Consider the following 22,319-nt stretch of genomic DNA (forward strand, 5'->3'; position numbering starts at 1 on the left):
GAAGGAAGAGCGCAAAAATGAGCACCTTTCGCTTCATAGATGTTTAAAGCAAGTTGTCTTTGTAAGGGAGAGGATGTTAGGTTTCAATTAAGGACAAGGCAGAACACACACTAGAGGCCCAGAATATGGGAGAATTTGTTCACAAAAGAATGGAGTTCATAGTTTGCACAGCAAACATGAAAAATAGGATGTGAGGCACAAACGATGTAAGCAGCAGAAAGTTTCCAAAGAATTAGGCAAGAATTTAGTCAGTTAATGCAGTATCAGGTTTGTGATTCATTTCCCTCTTCCTTTAGGTTTCTCCTTTTCTGAAAAAAAAATAAAATTGACCGGGCCTTCCTGTCCCTGTCTTTCTGTTCTATTTTTGTTATTCCCTCCTCTGTCAAATCACCCATCCAGGTGTGGGAGTCCCGCCCCCCGCGGGAGTGGGCGGGATCGGGGCGGGGCAAACAGTAGTGGGCGGGCCCCTTCCTGTCGACGTGCTGTCGTAAGGACGCTGCTGACGTAAGAGGACATCCGGTCCGGCTTCTAGTGTCGGAAATTGGCTTTGCCCACCGTTCTTCGGTTCTAGTAGCTCTTTCCCTGGAGTCGTGGCCCGCAAGTTGGAGTTGCTGCTGCCGCGGGCAGGTCTCACGTTCTTCCCTGCCCCTCTGCCCCCGGAGTGAGCCCGGCCTCCCCGCAAGGGTGAGCGAGGTCGGCCCGGAGCGCGCGTGAGGGAGGGTGTCCCTCGGGCGGGTGATGGTTGTCAGTTCCCCCAACCGCGTGGCACCGCCGCTGTCGCCTCTGGACGCCCCCCCCTCACCCCGCTGGGTCCTCCGATTGCAGGCTTTTCCTCCAAAGCCGCGCTGACCCTGTGCCTTTTTCCTCATTTGATGACAGGCCACGTCTTAAGTCGAAGCGTTGCTGGAGAAGGGCTTAAACCCATATAAGGCGTGAAAAAATTCACTCTTTTAAGTTTCCAAACCAAATGGAGAAAAAAATCGAGGCTCAGCCGGAGCCGATTCATCTCTGGGGGACGCAAAAATTCACCGGGATGATCACCCCGGATTGTTTTCTGAGTTCCTTTGGCAGGGGACTACACAATTTTTTTCACCCTGTAGAATTTGGTCGTTTTGAATACTGAAAGTGATCTCGTGGGCTTGTACGTTACTTAGCTGACCACCTACTAAACCTCCTGGCCTGATTTGTCTATATTTTTAAGTCGCAGCTTCCCGCCCCTTGGCTTTTGCTTGGACATTTTAACATAAGAGTTGAAACCCAAAGTAGGAAAACTTAGTAAGACGAGCTAGCTGGTGCGTGATTTCGCCCTGTGGTAATAGGGCCTTTTAAATGAGAAATGTGAATTCCTTCAAAGTGTGGTTTCTTGGAATTCTCTTCATGTATCATGGACGTGTTTTGGTTTCTTTGAAGACAGTGTTCGTGCCTTCAGGGAGATTGTGTCACAGTCACCAGTGAAACTTAATCCGGTCCTTGGAAGTTTAGAATTTGTAGATCTTGAATAGGGCCTCGACGTAAATCTGTATTTTTTAGGAATTTCTACAGTTGGTTTTTGAGAATCACTCTTAGAAAAGACTTAAAAAAGTATGTGTTTTGAAGAATGTTAAGAAACTTGAGATTCATATTGTGAAGCAAGTACATAATAGGCCCATTTATCAGTGTGTCTCTTCCTTTATTGACTGCTTAATATATGCCAGGCAGGGCGGGGAGGTAAACATTGTCAAGAAAGACAGGGCTGAAATCCTCCAGGAACTTGTAGTGTGCAGACTGGATGAATAGCCAAATGAAAACGTGTTATTTAGTAAAAATCTTGTTTTTCTAAATGTGGTAGTTCTTTCAACTAAGTGATGAAAGATGAAAGCCCGTTTTAAAGTCCTTATTTATACAGGGCTTTACATACATACTCATATATAATACATACTCTTAAACATAAATTTGAACTCTGTTAAAATTATATGCTCACTTACATGTAGAGAAGAGCAGCTTCCAGAGTCAAAGCAACTACAGTACCTTTAATATCTTTTCAGAGGGGGTTGGCTCTGTAGTTAATGTTGTCATTTGACTTTACTTGTTAGATGTTTTGTTTAGATATTACACAGGAGAAATAAGACTTTTTATACTTCAAATCTTAACGTCAAGTTGAATGTATAGCTCAAAAAATGATATAAACTGAGTAAATAATATACTTTTAAACTATTGTTAATGATATATGCCTAATTTTTAAAAAAATTTAGTACAGAGTAACTTTTGTTTTTTATTTTTGTTTTTTTTAAAGATTTATTTGAGAGAGCAGGAGCCTAAGCAGGGGGAGGGGCAGAGGGACAGAGAATCTTCAAGCAGACTCCCCACTGAGAATGGAACCCCAAGGCGGAGTTGGGGGGGGTGGGGGCTTGATTCCAGTACCCAGCCACCTAGGCACCCCATGTACAGAGTAATTTTTAAAGAATACTTAACATGAGAGAAACTTTTTCTCTTTTTTCTCACTGGGAAAAGAAAACGTGTGGCTTCTAGGATAAATTGTTTTGATGTTTACATTTTTTAGAATTGTTTGGTAGTGCAAATAAGTGCCTTATTTTAAAAGTTATCTATTTTGTTTGGGGTAATGTATATTTAATATTTCATAAAGGCTTAAAATGTGCTTACCAGTCAAAATGACAGGTTTGAGTTTAAAATTTAATGAGTAAAAACACTTCATTCTACTATTTCTTGGTTTATTTACAAAAGCAAATGCAACCAGGCAATTGTATCTTCTCTCTTTTCTTGTGCAGAAAGTGGGGTAAAATGCCTAAAAAAAAGACTGGTGCGAGGAAGAAGGCAGAGAACCGCCGGGAACGTGAAAAACAGCTCAGAGCATCAAGAAGCACCATAGATTTAGCTAAACACCCATGCAATGCGTCAATGGTAACAGCTTTTTTGGATACCTGTTGGTGGTTGAAAAGCGGTATAATACTTATCTGAAAAATGCCTGAATAAAATTTTAGTGAATACAGTGTTGCTGCATATATTTTACTGAATTTCAAATCTGTGGTAGAGGCATGTCCATTGTTTTCATTAATGCGGAGTAGCAATGATTTTGTTTGATTTTATGTTATTTATAAACCTTATTATTACCTTGGCTGCTGTTAGTTGATAGGAAACAAGAATACATACTAGGGATTGTGTGATGTTTTCCAGCTTCTCTAACCTTATACGCATAATTTGTCCTATTAGTTGGAGCCTTTTCGTTATTTCTCTTAGCAGTTCTTAACTCATTTGATTTCTCTTTTCTAAACTTTTCACTTTTCTTGACCTCTCTTGTGGCTAACTGTCCTGTTACCTTCTTTTCCTGTGCTCAGTGGGTTAGTCCTGATCATTTCTGGGCTTGTTTGGTCAAAGTGTGAAAAAAACAAGATTATCATGTGATTATAACCCCTCTCCTTTTTTTGGCCGTGTTTCTCTGAGTTGTCCCATATTTTCCCATTTCCAGTCCTCTCTACTTTTTCTATTCCTGCTACTCCTCTTTCTTCTTCTTCTTTTGTTTCACCTAAAGATCATATGAAATGCTTAATGGGACTTAATTCCCTGAATGTTTCTTTTGCATCTATTTTGTGCCAGGTCCTATTTTAGGCACTGTGGGGTGTACAAAAATGAATGACAGTCCTTGTTTTGACAAGTTGATAGATCAGTTGTCTTGTGTATTTCTTAAGATTTGTTTGTTTATAAGTGACCAATCCAACTTAAGTAACTTTAGGGAGAAAAAGAGTTTACTATTTCTGTATTACCTCTGTTTCTGTTTACTACATTTACTAGCATGTAGTTGCGAAGGGCAAGGATGTAGCAGGGACGCGGGACTTAGACAACTGGAACCTGGAACGACCTTGTAGGGCCATCTTTTGCTTGGGTTTCTTTTTCCTTATTAGTTCCATTTTCTCAGATTGTCTTACCCCATTTGTTTGGGTTTGTAGGTACTGGTAGCTTGTGTGTCTCACATCCCATAATGTTGTCGGAGAGGGAAAGAAGATAGCCCTGCTAGAGTTTATGGCTGGCGTGGGGGGCGGTGGGAGGGACCAGGGTTACATAACACAGATAGGACAGATGGTAGAGACTCCCTTCAGGGTAATTTCTAGGGAAGAGGGTTATGGGACAGACAAAAGAATTGACTCACATACATAAATACACATAATGAAGACTAGAATTTAGTAAGTGTTGTAATAAATGGACAGTTAAGACTAAGGTACATTTGGGCAAAGCAGGGATAAACTTGAGTGCGTGGATGGGGTACAGTTCACAGAGGAGGTGGGTTCATCACCAAAACTTTCAACAGGTAAAGATTGTAAGGATAGACTTTTCAAGGAAAATTATTAGAATAGTAAGGCATGGAAAGAATATAAGACCTATTTCATGAATGGCTGAACAAATAGTGACTTTAAGCTAAAGTCAGCAAGGTTTGAAAGTGGTTAGGGACCAGATTGTTGAGAACTTTTAGTACCATGTTTAAGATTCTAGATTTTCTGCAAGCTTCATCATATTGTGTTCTCTACCATTTCTTGTGTCCATTCTGTAATATTTGTCTGATTAAAAAGCAAGATCAACAACAACAACAACAAAAAAACACAACCCCAAAACAAACCATTGCTGTATTTATATAGCCTCTTGTGGAAATGCTACTCCTTTCTTTGGTGTGGTAGGTACGGGAACATACCTTTGTTATTAAAGTATGTATAGATGCTTGTATATGTGGGTGAAGTTGGAGGCTTTGGGGAAGTGTTACTTAAATTTTAAAATGAAAAACGGTATTCTTTATAATGCAGGTAAATTTGGAGTTTTCAATCAGAAAATTAATGTTATGTTTTTACATTTTACAGGAATGTGACAAGTGTCAGAGGTAAACTTTTATTTATTTCTTTTTCTATCTATATGTAATAATATAGATCCTCTCACCTTTTATTTGATATTGACTGTATTTTAAAATTTTATTTCACATGACAAGGCGGCAGAAGAATAGAGCGTTTTGCTATTTTTGCAATTCTGTACAGAAGTTACCAATTTGTGCACAGTGTGGTAAGTATATGATAACTGAGGACTTAAACCTTTTCTTTCATCAGCCATTTGTTTTGCAGTTAATCAGTTTGACTGATTTGTCATTTTTTATAGTACAGTTAGACCTTACCATTAATGAAATAACAAATTGTTATTTGGTCTGTCTAACACTGTCAAGTCTTGATTTTGTCTCTTTGATGTAATGTTGAAAAATAATTAAGGTACAGTTTAGATATAGGTTACCACCATGTTGTAAACATTAAAAGATCAGATTTCACACTGATAACATTTGGTGATCTGAATTTTTAGTTATACTAACTTTGTCTTGTTGATATCTGTTTGTATACTTTTCTAAGTTTTGATTCCTGCTGATATAGCCCACAGTCTCTTTGACCATTGAGAATAAATTTATTCCACATTTACTGATGCCAGTTTTTTCTGTTTGGCACTTAGCATGTGATTCTTGAATTTCCTCATATGTTTTCCCAAGTGATTGCAATAGAGTTCCTAAGCTACGTATTCAGTTCCCGGGTATTTATTCAGAGTAAACGATTATTCAAAGTAAACTAAATGGTAAAACTAAACGGTAGTTCACAGAACAACAAGATTGGTGTTTTCCAAATAGCCTTCCACAGAATACTTGAGCTATTAATAGGTATTTTTTTCTTTCTTTTCTTTTCTTTTTTTTGGGGGGGGTGGTGGAAAGGGAGAGACAGAAGGAGGGGCAAAGGGAGAGGGAGAGAGAATCCCAAGCATGCTCCATGCCCGGTGCAGAGCCTAATGCAGGGCTCGATCTCGCAACAGTGAGATCAGGACCTGAGCCGAACAGGCATCTCTTAATAGGTATTTCTTAAAATAATGCATACACTTGAGAAATGCTGCCTGTTTCATTCCTGCCTTTCTGTCTGGGAAATTTCTGTTACATATTTGTATGTTAAAGGTTCTGAAGACCTCCAGTAAAGAAACCTAATTAATTTTGTTCACACCAGATTTACTCCCCAAACTTTTATTTGAACAAATATTCCCTTTGGTTATGGGATGATGGTCTCAGGTGGAACACAGTTTGGGATATACTCACATAAATGTGTTTATGTATAATAACATTGCAGAAAGTTGAGAAAGTTTAGGGCTATATCCCTGAATATTTCTAGCGTAGTTCTAGTTTTCAAAGAGGCCATCTTTTGAGGTTTATCAGCTCAGGTCTTGCTCTCAGGGTCATGAGTTCAAGCCCGGCATTAAGCAGGCCCAGTATGGAGCCTGCTTAAAAAAAAAAAAAAATACTGGCCTAGAGAGACTACTTGTCTGCCAGTTTTTATAGCCTTATTTTATAAAAGACGAATATAGAATGAGAAAGTAGAGGGGCTCCTGGGTGGCTCAGTCAGTTAAGTATCTGGTGACATAGGCTCAGGTCATGATCTCAGGGTCCTGGGATCCAGCCCTGCGTTGGGCTCCCTGCTGGGCGAGATGGGGTGGTCTGCTTTTCCCTGTCCCTCTGTCCCTCCCCCAGCTTGTGCGCTCGCGTGCGTGCTCTCTCTCTCTGTCTCAAATAAGTGAAATATTTAAAAAAAAAGAATGAGAAAATAGATTAGGAAGATTGAGTTCTTACTAGGACCATCCCATATTTTCACTGTTGGCTGGGCTTCAGTTATATAGTGCTGTGTACATGGATTTATTTCCTACTTACTGATTCTTATACTTAGACATGAAACAGTTGGGTGGCTGCTGTCTCATTTCCAGTCTTTCTTCCCATTTCCTGTTGTCCTAGCTTTGTTCCTCAGATAATCAAGATAATGGAAAATTGTGCATCTTCTGTGTGTTTCATTTTCTACTTTGCAGAGTCTGAGATGGGTGATTAATATGTCACCTTAATTTTGACATAGTATATGATGAGTGAATTTCCTGATAGTGTTTCACGTTGGTAATTTGCTGCTAGATCAGAGCTTTTGTGGCTATATTGTGATTTTTAGCTCTAGCACTATATTCCTGTTTTTTCCATTCACTCGGGCACTATTTCAAAATGCTTTGGGGAGAATGTTTATTTGGGGGAAAAAGAACTAGGTAAGTTACATTATCATTGTTTGGTTTGGTTTGAGATGTTCTGTGGAAAGAAATAAGCAATAACTTCAAACCAGGCTGTTTTTATTGTGACTTATAAACTGTAAAATTCATTTTAAAGCATAGCTTTTTAAAATCTGTATTAATTCATCTGAAAATTCACAAGATTTTAAACTGCTCTGATGATTGTTAGATTACACCTGTAACTTGCAATTTCTGATTTTAGTACAAACAATAATTAACATATAATTTTATTGTGCAATACATTTTTATAGATTTACTAGTAAATTCCTAATCTTAAAAGATCTGATTCAGGTTAGATGTCTGTTATATCAGTCTTTTTTTTTTTTTTTAGTAATATGAGCAGTAAACTGATTTCTATCCATTTTCAAGTTATTTCTATAGGAATTGAGGCTAGATAAAAAGTGGCATTAGTGAATACTTACATGTACTACTTTGCAAGACTAATAATGCAAATTGTCTCTTTACAGGGAAAACGAAGTGCATGATGAAGTCTTCAGACTGTGTCATAAAGCATGCTGGTGTGTATAGTACTGGCCTTGCAATGGTGGTAAGTTTCTTGTCTTCGTTTCTTAGACGAGCAGGTTTCCAAGGATAAGAAAAGTTTCTGGCCAGTGGTTATTTTTTCTAAATAGCACTGTTTTGTCCTTGATTCAGTCAGTCTGGAGTTTTCTGGATTATCTGTGCATATTCTTTGTATGATTTTCCTATATTATCCACTTATTTTTGATTGCTTCCTTTTTTTCTCATTGGAAGACATACAAGAAATGGAAACTTATTCAAAGTTGACTTAAAAATTCATTTGTCAGTGGTACCTTTCTAAAGTATCTTAATCGGACTTCATAGAATGTCACTTACTGTACTGAAAGCCCTGCTTAAGCAAGGTTCAAACTTTTGGTTAAAAAGCAGCCTAGTTTCAAAAGAACCTAGTATTAGTAGCTTTTTTATAGCTTTACATTTCAAAAAAGAATACATATTTAACATAGACTTAAGCATAATTTCCTCATTACATGTAGAATTTTCTAAGGAAATTCATTGTTTTAAATACAGGCATACCTCAGAGATATTGTAGGTTGGTTACAGACAGTTGTAATAAAGCAAATATTGCAATAGAACAAGTCAAAATTAATTTTTTGGTTTTCCAGTGCATGTAAAGGTTTATGTTTACAGTATTTACTATACTGTAGTCTATTTAATGTGTAATAGCATTAATCTAAAAACATTTTAAATACTTTAATTTTTAAAATATTGCTATAAAATGCTAACCATGATCTGATCGTTCAGTGAGTCGTAATCTTTTGCTGGTGGAAAGTCTTCCTCTGAAGTTCTTGGCCGCTGATCAGGGTGGTGGTTACTAAAGGTTGGGGTGGCTGTTGCAATTTCTTAAAATAACGATTTCTCCATAGCATGTCATGCTATTTGATAGCATTTTACCCACAGGAGAACTTCTTTCAAAATTGAAGTCAGTCCTGTCAAACCCTGCTGGTGCTTTATAAGCCAAGTTTATGAAATATTCTCAATCCTTTCAACATTCTTTGCAGCATCTTCACCAGGAGTAGATTCCATCTCAAGAAATCACTTTCTTTGTTCATTCATAAGAAGCAGCTCCTCATCTGTTTTATCATGAGGTCGCAGCAATTCAGTCCCATCTTCAGGCTCCACATTTTTATTCTTTCGGTATTTCCACCACATTTGCAGTTAACTTTCTCCACTGAAGTCTCGAACCCCTCAAAGCTATCCATGACAGTTGGAATCAATTCTTCCTAACTGCTGTTAATGTTGATATTTTGATCTGTTCCCATGAATCAGTAATGTTCTTAAAGGCATCTAGGATCGTGAATCCTTTCCAGGTTTTCAATTTACTTTGCCCCCAGATCCATTAGATGAATCACCGTCTATGGCAGCTATAACCTTATGAAATATATTTCTAAATAAAAAGACTTGAAAGTCAAAATGACTTGTTGATGCAGGGGTTGCAGAATGGATGCTGTGTTAGCAATCATGAAAACATTAATTTAATTGTATCTCCCCATCAGAGCTCTTGAGTACCAGCTGCATTTTGAAAAGAATCCTTTTTCTGAGCAGTAGGTCTCAACAGTGGGCGTAAAGTGTTCAGTAAACCGTGTTGTAAATAGATATGCTGTCATCCAGGCTTTCTTGTCCCATTTCTTAGGGAGCACAGGCAGAGTAGATTTAGCATAATTTTTAAGGGCCCCAGGTTTTTCAGAATGGTAGGTTGGTATTAATTTTAGCCTAAAGTTACCGACCAGCTCTGTTAGCCCCTAACAGGAGAGTCAGCCTGTCCTTTGAAGCTTTGAAGCCAGGCACTAACTTCTCTTCTCTAGCTATGAAAGTCCTAGATGGCATCTTCAAATTTAAGGCTATTTTGTCAACACTGAAAATCTGTGGCATAGTGTAGCCACCTTCATGAATTATCTTAGCTGGATCTTCTGGATGACTTGCTGTAGCTTCTGTATCAGCGCTTTCTGCTTCACCTTGCATTTTGATGTTTTGGAGACGGCTTCTTTCCTTAAGCCTCATGACCCAACCTCTGCCAGCTTCCAACTTTTCTTCTGCAGCTTCCTCACCTCTCTCAGTTTTCATAGACCTGAAGAGAGGGCCTCTGAATTAGGCTTTGGCTTTGGAGAGTGTTGTGGCTGATTTGATCTTCTATCCAGACCACTCAGACTTTCTCCATATCAACAATAAGGCTGTTTTGCTTTTTTATCATTTGTGTGTTCATTGGAATAGCACTGTTAGTTTCCTTCAAGAGCTTTTTTTTTGCATTCACAACTTGGCTGAGTATTTGGCACAAGAGGCTTACTTTTGGCCTGTCTCAGCTTTCAGCCTGCCTTCCTTATGAAGCTTAATCATTTCTAGCTTTAGATTTAAAAGTGAGAAATGTACAGCTCTTTTACTTGAACACTTAAGAGGCCATTGTAGGGTTATCAGTTGGCCTAATGTCAATATTGTTGTGTCTCAGGGAATAGGGAAGCCCGAGGAGAGGGAGAGAGGTGGTTGGTAGAACAGTCAGAATACATATAACATTTACCAATTAAATTTGCCATCTTTCATGGGCATGGTTTGTGCACCATGATAATAGTAATATCATAGATCACGGATCACAGATCACCATAACAAATATAATGATAATAAAACAGTTCGAAATGTTGTGAGAATTATCGAAATGTGATGCAGAGACATGAAGTGAGCAAATTCTGTTGGAAAAATGGCACCAATGATTGCAGGGTAATCACATACCTTCAATTTATAAAAAATACACTAGCTATGAAGTGCAGTAAAATGAAGCACAACAAAATGAGGTATGCTGTAATAAAAAGAGTTGTGCGATGCATTTTGCTGTCTTTTTCACTAAAAAATCTCTTTAACCAATTTTACTGTATTCTGTTGTGTGGTTTACTTATTTTTTTTTTAAAGATTTATTTATTTATTTGAGAGAGGAGGCGGTACAAAGGGAGAAGGAGAGAGAAACCCAAGCAGACTTCACACTGAGTGCGGAGCCCGACGTGGGGTCAATCTCACAACCCTGAGATCACAACCTGAGCCGAAACCAAGAGTTGGATGCTTTAAAGACTGTGCCACCCAGGCTCCCCTCTGTTGTGTGATTTTATGCTCAGGTCCAAATTTCATTCCGTGAGGAAAGTAATAGTACCTCTGTGTCAAGCAGATATTTTATTTATAGCAACTTCCCAAGAACATAATTTTCTGTCATGAAGCACATCTTTATATGATCTATTTCATGTGTGCATATCTTACAAAAGCAAGAAACTAGACTTACTCATCAGTATCTTGTGAATTCCTCTTCATTTTAAATACAGGATTGTCCTTGTTATCTTTATTCATAAATCAATGTAATCTTCCTTGGTAGCTTGCTTATGTCCAGATTTATCAAATGCTTTTTAAAAAATTCACTAAGTTGTATGAATATGAGTGATCTCTTATATAAAACATTTCAGTAGACTCATGTATCATTAGCTGTAAATTCTAGAAAAGTAATTTTTTGGGAATCTTCTATTTGCCTGTTGAAATTCCCTCTCTCTTCCCTCTTCCCCACCCTGCTTTGCCCTGGGAACCTGACCTGTGTGTATGGACTAGATCAATGGCTTTCTTACCTTCTGGCTTCCCTTTGGCTTCAGCCAATGGAAGACCCTGGCAGGACAACCTGTAGATGGGAGGACAGTACAATCTGGGTGTTTATTCTCTCAGATCTCTCTACCAGGTTATCCTAGTTTGGAAATGAATTGGCCACAGTTCCTCTCTATATGGCCCGGTAATCCTCTCTCAAGGTTCTGGTAACTTTCTCCACTCCCCTTGTTTCAGGCTCAGAGGTGGTAACTGCATCATCCCTTATGTTTTTTCTAAGCCTTTCCCTGTCCTTTGTAAATCATCTCTTGTAAACTCTCCAGGATTACTCAGTTTAGTGTGTCATCTTTTTGTTGTTAGAAACTTGAATGTTCCAAGAGATGTGTTGGAGGATTTGCTATCCACAGTGATAATCCATTTTTACAGCTGCAAAAACACCCTTTCTATTTGTTCTTTACTACTTCTGTTACAGAGTCTTGAATACTAGAACACTGAATTGAGATTCGGAACACCATGGTTTAAATCCTAGCTGTACTGTAATGTAGCTCTGGGATTTGGATTTAAGGCTTGGGCCCATATTTGTCACCTGTAAAGGAAAGACCTTCTAGTCCCATTTTCTTTTTTTTTTTTTAATTTTATTTATTTATTTGTCAGAGAGAGAGAGCATGCACAAGTAGGGGGAGTGGCAGGCAGAGGGAGAAGCAGCCTCCCCGCTGAGCAAGGAGCCCGATGTGGGACTCGATCCCGGGACCCTGAGATCATGACCTCAGCCAAGGCAGATGCTTAACTGACTGAGCCACCCAGGCGTCCGTAGTCCCATTTTCTTAAGATTCTTTCTAGCCATTAATATTCTATTAATTTCTAGCCATTAACATTCTACAATGACATTTATAGATGTCATTGTGTCATTGAAAGGTATAGTCTTTCTATCTTATGTATCTTGATGTAAAATTGGAGAGTCTTATCTTGGTATTTAATTCTGTATATTTTATTTTAATTTTTTGCCACAAAGAAATGTAATGATTCAAAGCACAAGTCACCTTAACAGAAAAAAGATGCTGACAGAAGTTTAATATTTTTTCTCAGTTATTCTAGAAAGCTATGTGAATTATTTTTATTTTTTATTTTTTTTAAAGATTTTATTTATTGATTTGACAGACAGAGACAGTGGGAGAGGGAACACAAGCAGGGGGAGTGGGAGAGGGAGAAGCAGGCTTCCTGCCGAGCAGGGAGCCCGACGTGGGGCTCGATCCCAGGACCTTGGGACCATGACCCGAGCCGAAGGCAGATGCTTAACCAACTGAGCCACCCAGGTGCCCCAGCTATGTGAATTATTTTATAAATGATTCAGGAAGGAATTTTCTTAAGTGAGAAATATTTCCTTTTTTTTTGTTGGAAGATGGAATATATATTTATTATAAATCACAGTATCACACAGGTGCACAACATGATTTGATATTTGTGTATATTGCAAAATCACCACAATAAGTCTAGTTAACATCTCTCACCTCACATAGTTACAGTTTTTTTCTTGTGATGAGAACTTTTAAGATCTACTAAGAGAGTACTCTTAGCAACTTTCAAATAAATAATACAGTGTTATTGACTACAGTCTCCATGCTATACACTACATCCCCATGACTTATTTAATATGTAACTGGAAGTTTGTGCCTTTTTTTTTATTATTATGTTCAATTAGAAGTCAGAATTATTTCTAATTGAAAAAATTCAGTTTAGTTACTTTAATTGTTATAGATAAGAATGCTGAAATGTGGACTCTGGACACCATTCAAATTAGAATTCAGTTTGAAGGCAACACTTTTAGCTCCGTGACTTACTTTAATGATTAATATTAGGGTTAAGTGTATAGTTTCCCCCTTCTTTTCCTTTTGATTTATGGCCAGGTTTTTTATATTGTAAATAGCTGTTGGTGAAGTAGTTTGATTTTCAGAGAACCCTCTTTTTTAATTTTGGCTTAAACAAAATTTTTTTTTAACGAAGCCTCCCACTATCGCTGAGGGTTGATAAATTGCTAAATGTATACAATTTTGATGGTTGCCCTTGGCTAAACAGTGGTTGCAGCCAGGCAAGTGACAAAGATGTTTTGTGTTCCTTGGTTTCAGGGTGCTATATGTGACTTCTGTGAAGCCTGGGTTTGCCATGGTAGGAAATGTCTTAGTACCCATGCCTGTGCCTGCCCTCTTACTGACGCTGAGTGTGTGGAGTGCGAGCGAGGTGTCTGGGACCACGGTGAGTAATGACCTGCAGGTGGTGAACCTGAATGTATTAAGTAAAGGCTGACTTTGAAACACTCGGGATGCTCTTTTTATAGGAGTAGCCAGGGGATTGTGGGAGTCCACTTTTTTATGGTTCAGTTTGGCAGTTTTCATTGTAGCCTTTACCAGAACAAAAACTACTGTGTCATTTTGGGGTAATTCTGAAGTAAATCGCTTGACTTCTTTAAATTGATATTTATGGCTTCTTTAAATTGAAATTTATCATATTTACATTTGTGGGTTTTGTTTTTTAATCCAATAGGAGGCAGAATATTCAGTTGTTCTTTTTGTCATAACTTTCTCTGTGAAGATGATCAATTTGAACATCAAGCCAGCTGCCAGGTTTTAGAGGCGGAAACATTCAAATGTAAGTTTTCATAAATTAGATGTCCTGTATACCCAGGATTCTTAATAGTATTAAGTGTTAGACTCAAAAAAGAATCTAGTTTTTTATGCAGCCTCCTGTGGACTATAATTCAACTTAATATCTATTTTCCATTTCTAAAAAAAATTCAGAACCACATAGTCTGTTTTTTTCAATAGGGATGCCACTGGCATTTTGGTTGGGTCAGTTCTTTGTTATGTGGGATTGATTATAGGACTGTAGCCTTCCTGGTCCTGAGTACTAAGTATCATTTTCATCTCCAAGTTATTGTAACAACTCCCACCCCTACCCGCCGCCCCCCCCAAACCCATACACATTTCCAAATGCCTTCAAGTAAGTGATATGTAATACTACCCCTGGTTTGTTCCTGCTAGTTGGTTTCTGTGATTGTTAGACAAGAGTATGCATCAGAAACACCTGTGGAAGTTTTTTAAAAGTACAGCCACCCAGGCCTCATCCCTGAGATTCTTTGAAGTCTGTGGTAGGTTGCAGGCCTATGTATTTTACCCACACACATAATTGTCATTTATCTTTCAGTTTGAGAATCAGTGTTACTGGTTCTCAATGGTATTATCTTTACAGATAGATTCCATTTTATTTCCGCATTATTTTTGATTCTCAAAAGCTCAAAATTTAGAGTCAAACATTACTTAAATTCTACCTCCTGGTTATGTGATTTTGGGCAAATCACCAAATCTTTCTAAAGCTGAGTTTCCTTATATATTAAAAGAAGATGCTAATTTCTTTTTCAAAGAGTTAATTAAAATGAGAATCCATATAAAGTGTTATTATGGTACCTTTTACTTAGAAAGCCCTTATTAAATATCATTATAGAAAAGGCTGAAATTCCCCAGATACTCACTTGCTTGAATTTGGTTTTTCTTTTGATACAAAATGCTAATCTCTAAATTCTCTTATAAATTTAAAGTTGATAAATTGTCAATTTTAATATATGCATAATTGCATATATATGTAATTCTTACAATATTCCTGTAGAAATTCTCAAAGGTTAAAGAACATCTCAAAGTAGATAGCATTTTTGAGCCATTTTTAGGCTTCTGCAAAATCTGTAATATAAAAATTGAATTACTTTATTTGGGCCTGAGAACTTGAAGTGTTTTGTAGCATTTGACCCCAAAGACAGGCAACTGTGAGTGATAAGACTATAATTTCATCAGGAAGTTTTAGTGATTCAGTAAAAGGCAAAGGAAAAATACAAAAGCAGAATAGTTGACAGGATTTTAAGATAAATCTATCATCATGTCTTTGATACTTCATATTAAGGTTATGCTCATTGCAGGTTCCTAGGTGTCTTTGGTTTACTGTAGTTTATCTTCTTTACTTTTTTTCATTGCTTTAGTTTTTTCTTGCCATTCTTCCTTTGCCAGTTGCCGTTCAATGCTTGTTTTTTCTGAAATATTCTCCTAATCATACCCATAGGCCACAAAGATATAGCTTGTTTCCACCCCCTTCATTGGTCATATCTCATCATTTATAGGTTTGACCTTACTTGGGAATTGAGAGATATAGAAATTCTTTAAAGTACTTATTTACCTGCATTATCAGTGGGAAAGATGTTTTAAGAAAACACAAAACCAATATGTTGACTCTGCCTCTATTTTTTTAAATAATTAAAATGGCTCTGGGACTTCTAATTTAAAATGGCTTGTTATCGGGAGGCTTTGACGCATCCCAGCCTGCCCTCTTTTAAAATACTCAGAAGACATAGAAATAGATTTAAAATGGAAACCATTCCCCAGTTTAAAACTAGGAAAGTCAAACTATTTATTTATTTATTAAGATATTTATTTCTTTTTTGACAGAGAGACACAGTGAGAGAGGGAACACAAGCAGGGGGAGTGGGAGAGGGAGAAGCAGCCTTCCCGCCGAGTAGGGAGCCCGATGTGGGGCTCGATCCCAGGACCCGGGGATCATGACCTGAGCCGAAGGCAGACGCTTAACGACTGAGCCACCCAGGCGCCCCGTCAAACTATTTTTAGAATCTGGGAGAAATGCATTGTTTATATAAGTCCAAAATTGTAACTCTTGGGGAGAGAAATAACTGGGCAGTGAACCGGAGGGCATATGTGTTGGCTTGAAGGTAATCAGGGAGAGAAGAATGGCAGGATCATGTTCCATCCTAGGTGGAGTTCCCGGAAGGTAAGGATGAGGGTAAAATAGACAAAATTAATTTCTTGGGATCATGTCTTTGTGGCATGTAGAAGACTCAAGTAGTGGGGGTGGGAAAAGATTCTATATCAGAAATTCCTGGGCTCCTTAGTGGCTCAGTCAGTTAAGCGTCTGCCTTCTGCTCAGGTCATGATCCCAGGGTCCTGGAATGGAGCTCCAGGTGGGGCTCCCTGCTCCGCGGGAAGCCTGCTTCTCCCTCTGCCTGCTGCTTTTCCTACTTGTGATCGCTCTTACTCTCTGTCAAAAATAAATAAATATTTAAAAAAAAATGCCTGGTGTACACTGGGAGTTTGGGTTGGGAGCTTTGTACGTTCAGTATGTGTTCTGGCTATGTATTTGAAAGAGATTTATAACATTTTGGTTAAATATATCCTTTTTCTTTTTCTTTTTTGACTGAATGAAGAAGGAACCAAAAAACTCCCTGGGCATATCTTCAGGTGGAAATGATTGAGATTTCAGATTTTTGTCCCTACAGACTGAATGAAATAATATGGTTATTATTGGAGTACTTTGGTATACTTATATATGCCTAATATAGTTAACCCTTGAACAATATGAGGGTTAGGGGCACCAACCCTCTGCACAGTTGAAAATCTGCATATAACTTCTAACTCCCCAAAAACTTAACTGCTAATAGCCTCCTGTTGACCAGAAGCCTTACTGATAACATAAATGGTTGATTAACACATATTTTATATGTACTATATGATATATTCTTACAATAGAGTAAGCTAGAGAAAGTAAAACGTTACTACGGAAATCATAAGGCAGAGAAGATACATTTAAAGCACTGCACTGTATTTATTGAAATAAATCTGCACATAAGCAGACTTGCATAGTTCAAACCCATGTTGTTTAAGGGTCAACTGTATATAGTAAGTACTCAGTTGATTTTTTAACTTTTATTATTAACACATAGGACAAATAATACATATCCAACTGAATTATTGGCATTACTGTGGAAGAAAGCAGAATACTTGGACAGAAGCAATAATAATACATATAATTGAGAGCATCATTTCTGAGTGTAAAAAAAATACTTGCCTGTTCACATAAAAGAGGCTACCCATGAACCAGGCAAAATTAAGTAAAAGAATTCCCAAATTAGAAACATCTGGTCAAATATTTGCATTACAATGACAGGCTTCCTTTTACTTGTTTTCCTTTTTATTTTTTCAAGACCTCTAAGTGAATTGAAAGTTACTAGTTTATATTCAGGCTTTATTAGTGTAAGGCTTAGTTTATTTTCTCTTTCTATACCTCTGGTACTTATTTTTTTCTTCCATTTCTGGCACAGTCAATATGTGCCAGACATTCTGGCTTTTCTAATATATTTGCACTTAAGTTTAGGTTTTTCCTCAGTAATTATAGGTAATGACCAAAATTGACATGGCTTACTGACTAAAATAGTAATAAAATATTTTGGGATTTTTCCCATCTTTTCCTGCCCACTTGAATATTATTTTCTCTTCATAACCACCCTTTCTACCTGAAGTATTCCATTCCCTTGTCAGAAGTTATGCAAAAAGTGGCAATAGCCTGCATCATCAGGAGAGATTATATATTAATGGAGAAAATTATTCTTTTTAAGATTTATTTATTTTTTAAAGATATTTATTTACTTGAGAGAGAGAGTGAGAGAGCATGAGCAGGGGGAGGGGCAGAGGGAGAAGCAGACTCCCTGCTGAGCAGGGAGCTTGATGTGGGTCTCCATTCCAGGACCTCGGGATCATACCTGAGCTGAAGGCAGATGCTTAAGTGACTGAGTCACCCAGGCGTTCCTCTTTTTGAGATTTAAGCATTATGTGATAAAGGGAAGAACTTCAGCCAGTGTCATGGAAAAAAGGCTGTCTCACCGTTTCAGTTTTCTCAATATAATTAATGAAGTTTGCCATCTCCTAGATCGGGAGAAATGGAAGGAGATTGGAGAGTAATTAGTGTCATACTAGCGAAAGAATGCTGGGTGTGTGCACTTTGTTTCTTTCCTTCTGGCTGGGGATTCCATCTCATTTTATGTGCCCTCTAGGTTATATTATGAGACCAAAAAAAATGTTAATAATTGATCTAAGTACATCAAGTATAAATCTGTAGAAAATAGTGGTTTCGTTCCAAGTTTGAATCTGGACATTATGTATTTTTGCCCATAGGTGTTTCATGCAATCGACTTGGTCAGCATTCCTGTCTCCGTTGTAAGGTATACTTGTTTGTTTGTTATTTTTAGATTTGGTTTTTAATCCCAGTACTCCTCCACCTTGGATTATTTATAGCTATAATTAATCTACAGGGGTCTTTAAACATTATGTAGTTTACTTCTTCTATTTTGGAGATGGTGAAATTGAATTGAGAAAGCTGAATGACTTTCCAAAGGTCATCCAGTTGGCTTATCTTAGAGTTGACACTAATGCACATGTCTCCTGAATCTTGGCTCAGTGTTTTTACACCTTACGTTTATGGAGAATATTCTGACCAAAATGTTGAGAGTATATTTTAATTAACATCAAAATTCACTTGCTTCGGAGAGTTTGAGTAAAGTAAAGATTTCCATAATGTTCTATTTCCTTAGATCTTATCTCCAGCATTTCTGTTTGTCAAAGATCACTAAACAGGTGCAGCGAATTCACTTCCTGTCAGAAACATTTCTCCGGTTCTTCTGGTCCTAACCCTATCTCTTGTTTCTCTCTCAGATCTGCCCCAGTTTGGCCAAATGGCTTTCAGGTGTTGTCTATGCTGTTTCCTCTGCCTTAGATCTCTCTTCCAATTTTGCTTATCCTCATATATTTATGAATGAATCAGTGTGCCTACACTGTTCATATCCTGTGTATAGTTTCTGCTTTATGTTAGGTCATAGTTCAAAGAGTTCTGGCAAAGACCATTTCCCTTAAGAAATTTAAATCAGGAGTGTGACCAGTCCCAACAAAAGTCTTAATCTCTACCCTAACAAAACTGCGTCTAAATCTCCAGGAAATATTGAATAATTTTGTATATTTTTTTGAATTATTTATTTACTTGCTTATTTTTACTTCTCCTATGTAGGCTTGTTTCTGTGATGATCATACAAGGAGCAAAGTGTTTAAGCAAGAAAAAGGAAAACAGCCTCCCTGCCCCAAATGTGGACATGAAACTCAGGAAACTAAGGATCTCAGCATGTCAAGTAAGGCTCTTCTTAAAATACCAATGGAGTGATTTTGCTTTCTTGCTTAGATAAGATTTATCTCTTTTTTTTCTCTTTCTATTTTTGTTTGTGCCTCCTCTTCGTATTTGAAAAGATGAATGTGTTGTCTTAAGCAGATGGAATTTTACAGCCTTGGAAAATTTGTGGGTGAAGTGTCTCAGTTTAACTTAAGAAATACACCATCATTCACTTTGATATTTGGCATTTGACTCAGTTAATGACATAGTGAATACTGAAATTTAAGACCAAAAAGTGATTTTTCTGCCTTTGCTGAAGCTTTCCTTGTTAAATAATTGAGTAGCTATAAATCTTTTAATATTCTAGTGCTGGTAATCTTCAGTGCTTGGAAGTTGGAATTCATTCTGAAGCTTTTTGTAGGTGTGTGGTATTTGAGTAGCTATGCTTATTATGTAATATATCACTACTATAGGAAATTGTTTTGTGGTTTTTATATAACTTCACTATGAAGGAGTAAGACTACTACAAACATGCTTGTAGTAACGCAGCTTACAATTTTGTTAAAGAGAATTTGACTCTTTACCAAACGTAGCAGAATGGAACCATAATTCTAAATGACCCTGACAGTACTTTTGTTTAATCAAAGATGTAGTTGTACAATGAGGTGAGACTGATGATTTTGCTGATTTTTTGCACTAAACCGTATTGCCACTTAGGCAGAAGAAATGAAGGGCTTTGTCTTGTTGGACACCAGAATTACAGAGTAGTTCTCTTAAGAAAAATGTGTAGTGACATGAATTCAACAGTTCTGTGATTTAAAAATAAAATTTTAATCCATCAAATGAAGAGCATTTCAGTTTTTAACACGCCTTATTTGAATTCTGTTTGGAGAATGCTATTGTTCTTATTTTGTTTTCCAACTTTTTCTAGATTTAGCGAAATGACACTGTTGTCTTTATTATTTGCTATATATGGTATGTATATAGAGTGAGTAGGATAGAACCGATTGTTGTTACTAAGGTCTCCTTTCTTTCCAGTTAAGTATTAAGTCAGGAAATTAGGAAAATGGGAGTAAGAAAAAGCCAATCAAGTTCGTAGAATTTTGTATATTATAGAGAAAAGTGAAGATGTAAAGAATCGGAACAAAGTGTCATGTACATATCTGTCTTTTGCAGCACGCTCCCTGAAATTTGGCAGGCAGACTGGAGGTGAAGAGGGAGATGGAGCTTCTGGGTATGACACCTATTGGAAGAACCTTTCTTCTGATAAGTATGGTGATAGCAGCTACCATGATGAAGAGGAAGATGAAGATGAAGCAGAGGATGATGAAGAGGAAGAAGATGAAGTGGGAAAGGATTCAGATGCTGAGTCATCCGATTTATTTACTAATTTGAATTTAGGAAGGACCTATGCCAGTGGCTATGCCCACTATGAGGAACAAGACAACTAGGAGAACGGCTTGCCCATGGGTGACCGTGTCTGAGAGGAGCCGGAATATGTGTGCTTGATGAATTGGGTGTGGATGTTCGGAAGTACTGTCACTTAGCCTTGTGCAAAAGACTAGTCACACTCACGGGGGCAAGGAGTAGGGCATAGCATTTTTATAGGAACTGATAATCAGGCTTATAGCATAAGAAAAATGAGTTCCAAATGTAAGATGTTTATTGATCCAAGCCATTGAAGCGTCGTGGATTGGAGTTTTACTGATTTCAGTAATCATAGGTTATGCCGATTAGATACATACACAGGATGAAAGAATAGGATGGTAATATATTTGATGGAAATTAAATTGCTGTTTTTATTAAAAAACACTGCTTATATTCATTCTGATTTTGTAAGATGGTAATGGGTAAAACCAATTATTGTATTTTTCCTTGTAGGTCCACAGGAGGAGAGTCAGATTTTCAGTAAATATTCATGTTATCTTAAGTAGTCATGATATGTATGTTTTAGCAGTTACTCATTGATTTTTTTTCCTCACGGTATGTGCCCTGAATAGTACCTGTTATGAATGCCTAAACGTATAGACAAAGGTGACTACGTAGCTAGTTTTCAGAGACACGGAGACAGTATTATTACACAGATGCATTATGCATTCGTCTTTGAATAAATCTAGTATTTCACTTATGTACTTTTGCTATTTAATTTCTTGTTCTCAACTTTTTAAACTTATTTTGGAAAGCATTTCCAATATTTTTTTTATAAACTGCTTCATTTTTCATCTACTATGCAAAATAGGTAACAGATTAGTGGTGTGGTAGACGCAGACTTATGCGGCTGGGGTCCGTCACTCGTGGTAGGTGGAGAACAGGCAGTTGTGGGCGCAGGTTCCGGTTGTACACCTTGCACTGGCGGTGGATTGGGGTGGTGTGCTAGAGAGGAATGTGTTAGTGCACCGGCTGGCATTTGAGAAGGATGGAGAATATTGTAGCTGTGAGGATAAAAGGGTTCATTGCTATTGCTAGGCCATTCGTATTCTATAGAAACATAATGAACAGCTGAGGGCAATAATGGGCCGTGAGAAGCCAGGTGTGAAAGCCAGAGGGCCTCTGGATGCACAGGAACTAGTTTTCATCTCTTGCAGCAGGATGGCTGAGAAAGCTGAGGCCCAAGCACAGGACTTAATAGTCTGTATGGATAGACTTCAAAGACAGTTGCCAATCAAGGCAGGTCTGTTATGTAGCGGTCAGGGCACTTTTTGAGAAAATTCAGGATCCTGACAAGTGAGGTGGAGGCATCTGAATGGATGCTACCGAAGATGTTTACTCCGCAGACTCCCGAGCTTTCTGGGCCTGCAGTCGCAGCCCACCCCTCCCTGGTAAGGGCAGACACTCCTGCCCTGCCTCCAAGCTGGGTGACAATGCAGAGCTCTCTCCCCAGGCGACAAGTCCCCCTTTTAGGACTTGTCCTATCTCCAGGCTACTAGGGTTTGAATTAGGATTAAATAACTATAATTTGGGTTAAGGACAACTCAGCTGGAGAGGTGCTGGGCCTGCAGAGAAGAACAGAGTCTACCCCAAAGGAGCTGCAAGAATTGGCCAGTGTGGACTGGGAGGAGCTGGAGGAGTACATGAGACCAGAATCAGGGTGAAGATCAAGAGAGTCAGATCATAAACTAGGGGAGAATTTAATAGCACCCACA

At 37.9% G+C, this 22,319-nt stretch overlaps 1 protein-coding gene across 1 annotated transcript; it reads left to right on the top strand.

The window, feature by feature from the left end:
• Positions 1-494: 494 nt before the first annotated feature.
• ZNF330 (zinc finger protein 330) lies at positions 495-21,302 on the top strand. The gene is made up of 10 exons (XM_027599733.1): positions 495-684; positions 2,766-2,898; positions 4,842-4,861; positions 4,967-5,037; positions 7,563-7,642; positions 13,320-13,446; positions 13,735-13,839; positions 18,195-18,241; positions 19,081-19,198; positions 20,353-21,302. Exons 2-10 carry the CDS (start codon positions 2,779-2,781, stop codon positions 20,625-20,627), a joined length of 963 nt encoding a protein of 320 aa, XP_027455534.1. The 5' UTR covers positions 495-684; positions 2,766-2,778; the 3' UTR covers positions 20,628-21,302.
• The last annotated feature ends 1,017 nt before the right edge of the window (positions 21,303-22,319 follow it).

This window comes from Zalophus californianus, chromosome 2, assembly GCF_009762305.2.
Source record: "Zalophus californianus isolate mZalCal1 chromosome 2, mZalCal1.pri.v2, whole genome shotgun sequence".
Classification (NCBI taxonomy): Eukaryota; Metazoa; Chordata; class Mammalia; order Carnivora; family Otariidae; genus Zalophus; species Zalophus californianus.

Excerpts from the sequence above, each read along its gene's own strand:
- ZNF330 (XM_027599733.1), top strand. The coding sequence starts at position 2,779 with ATGCCTAAAAAAAAGACTGGTGCGAGGAAGAAGGCAGAGAACCGCCGG. Across the intron at positions 5,038-7,562 it reads ACCAATTTGTGCACAGTGTG|GGAAAACGAAGTGCATGATG; the intron begins GTAAGTATATGA and ends GTCTCTTTACAG. Across the intron at positions 13,447-13,734 it reads GCGAGGTGTCTGGGACCACG|GAGGCAGAATATTCAGTTGT; the intron begins GTGAGTAATGAC and ends TTAATCCAATAG.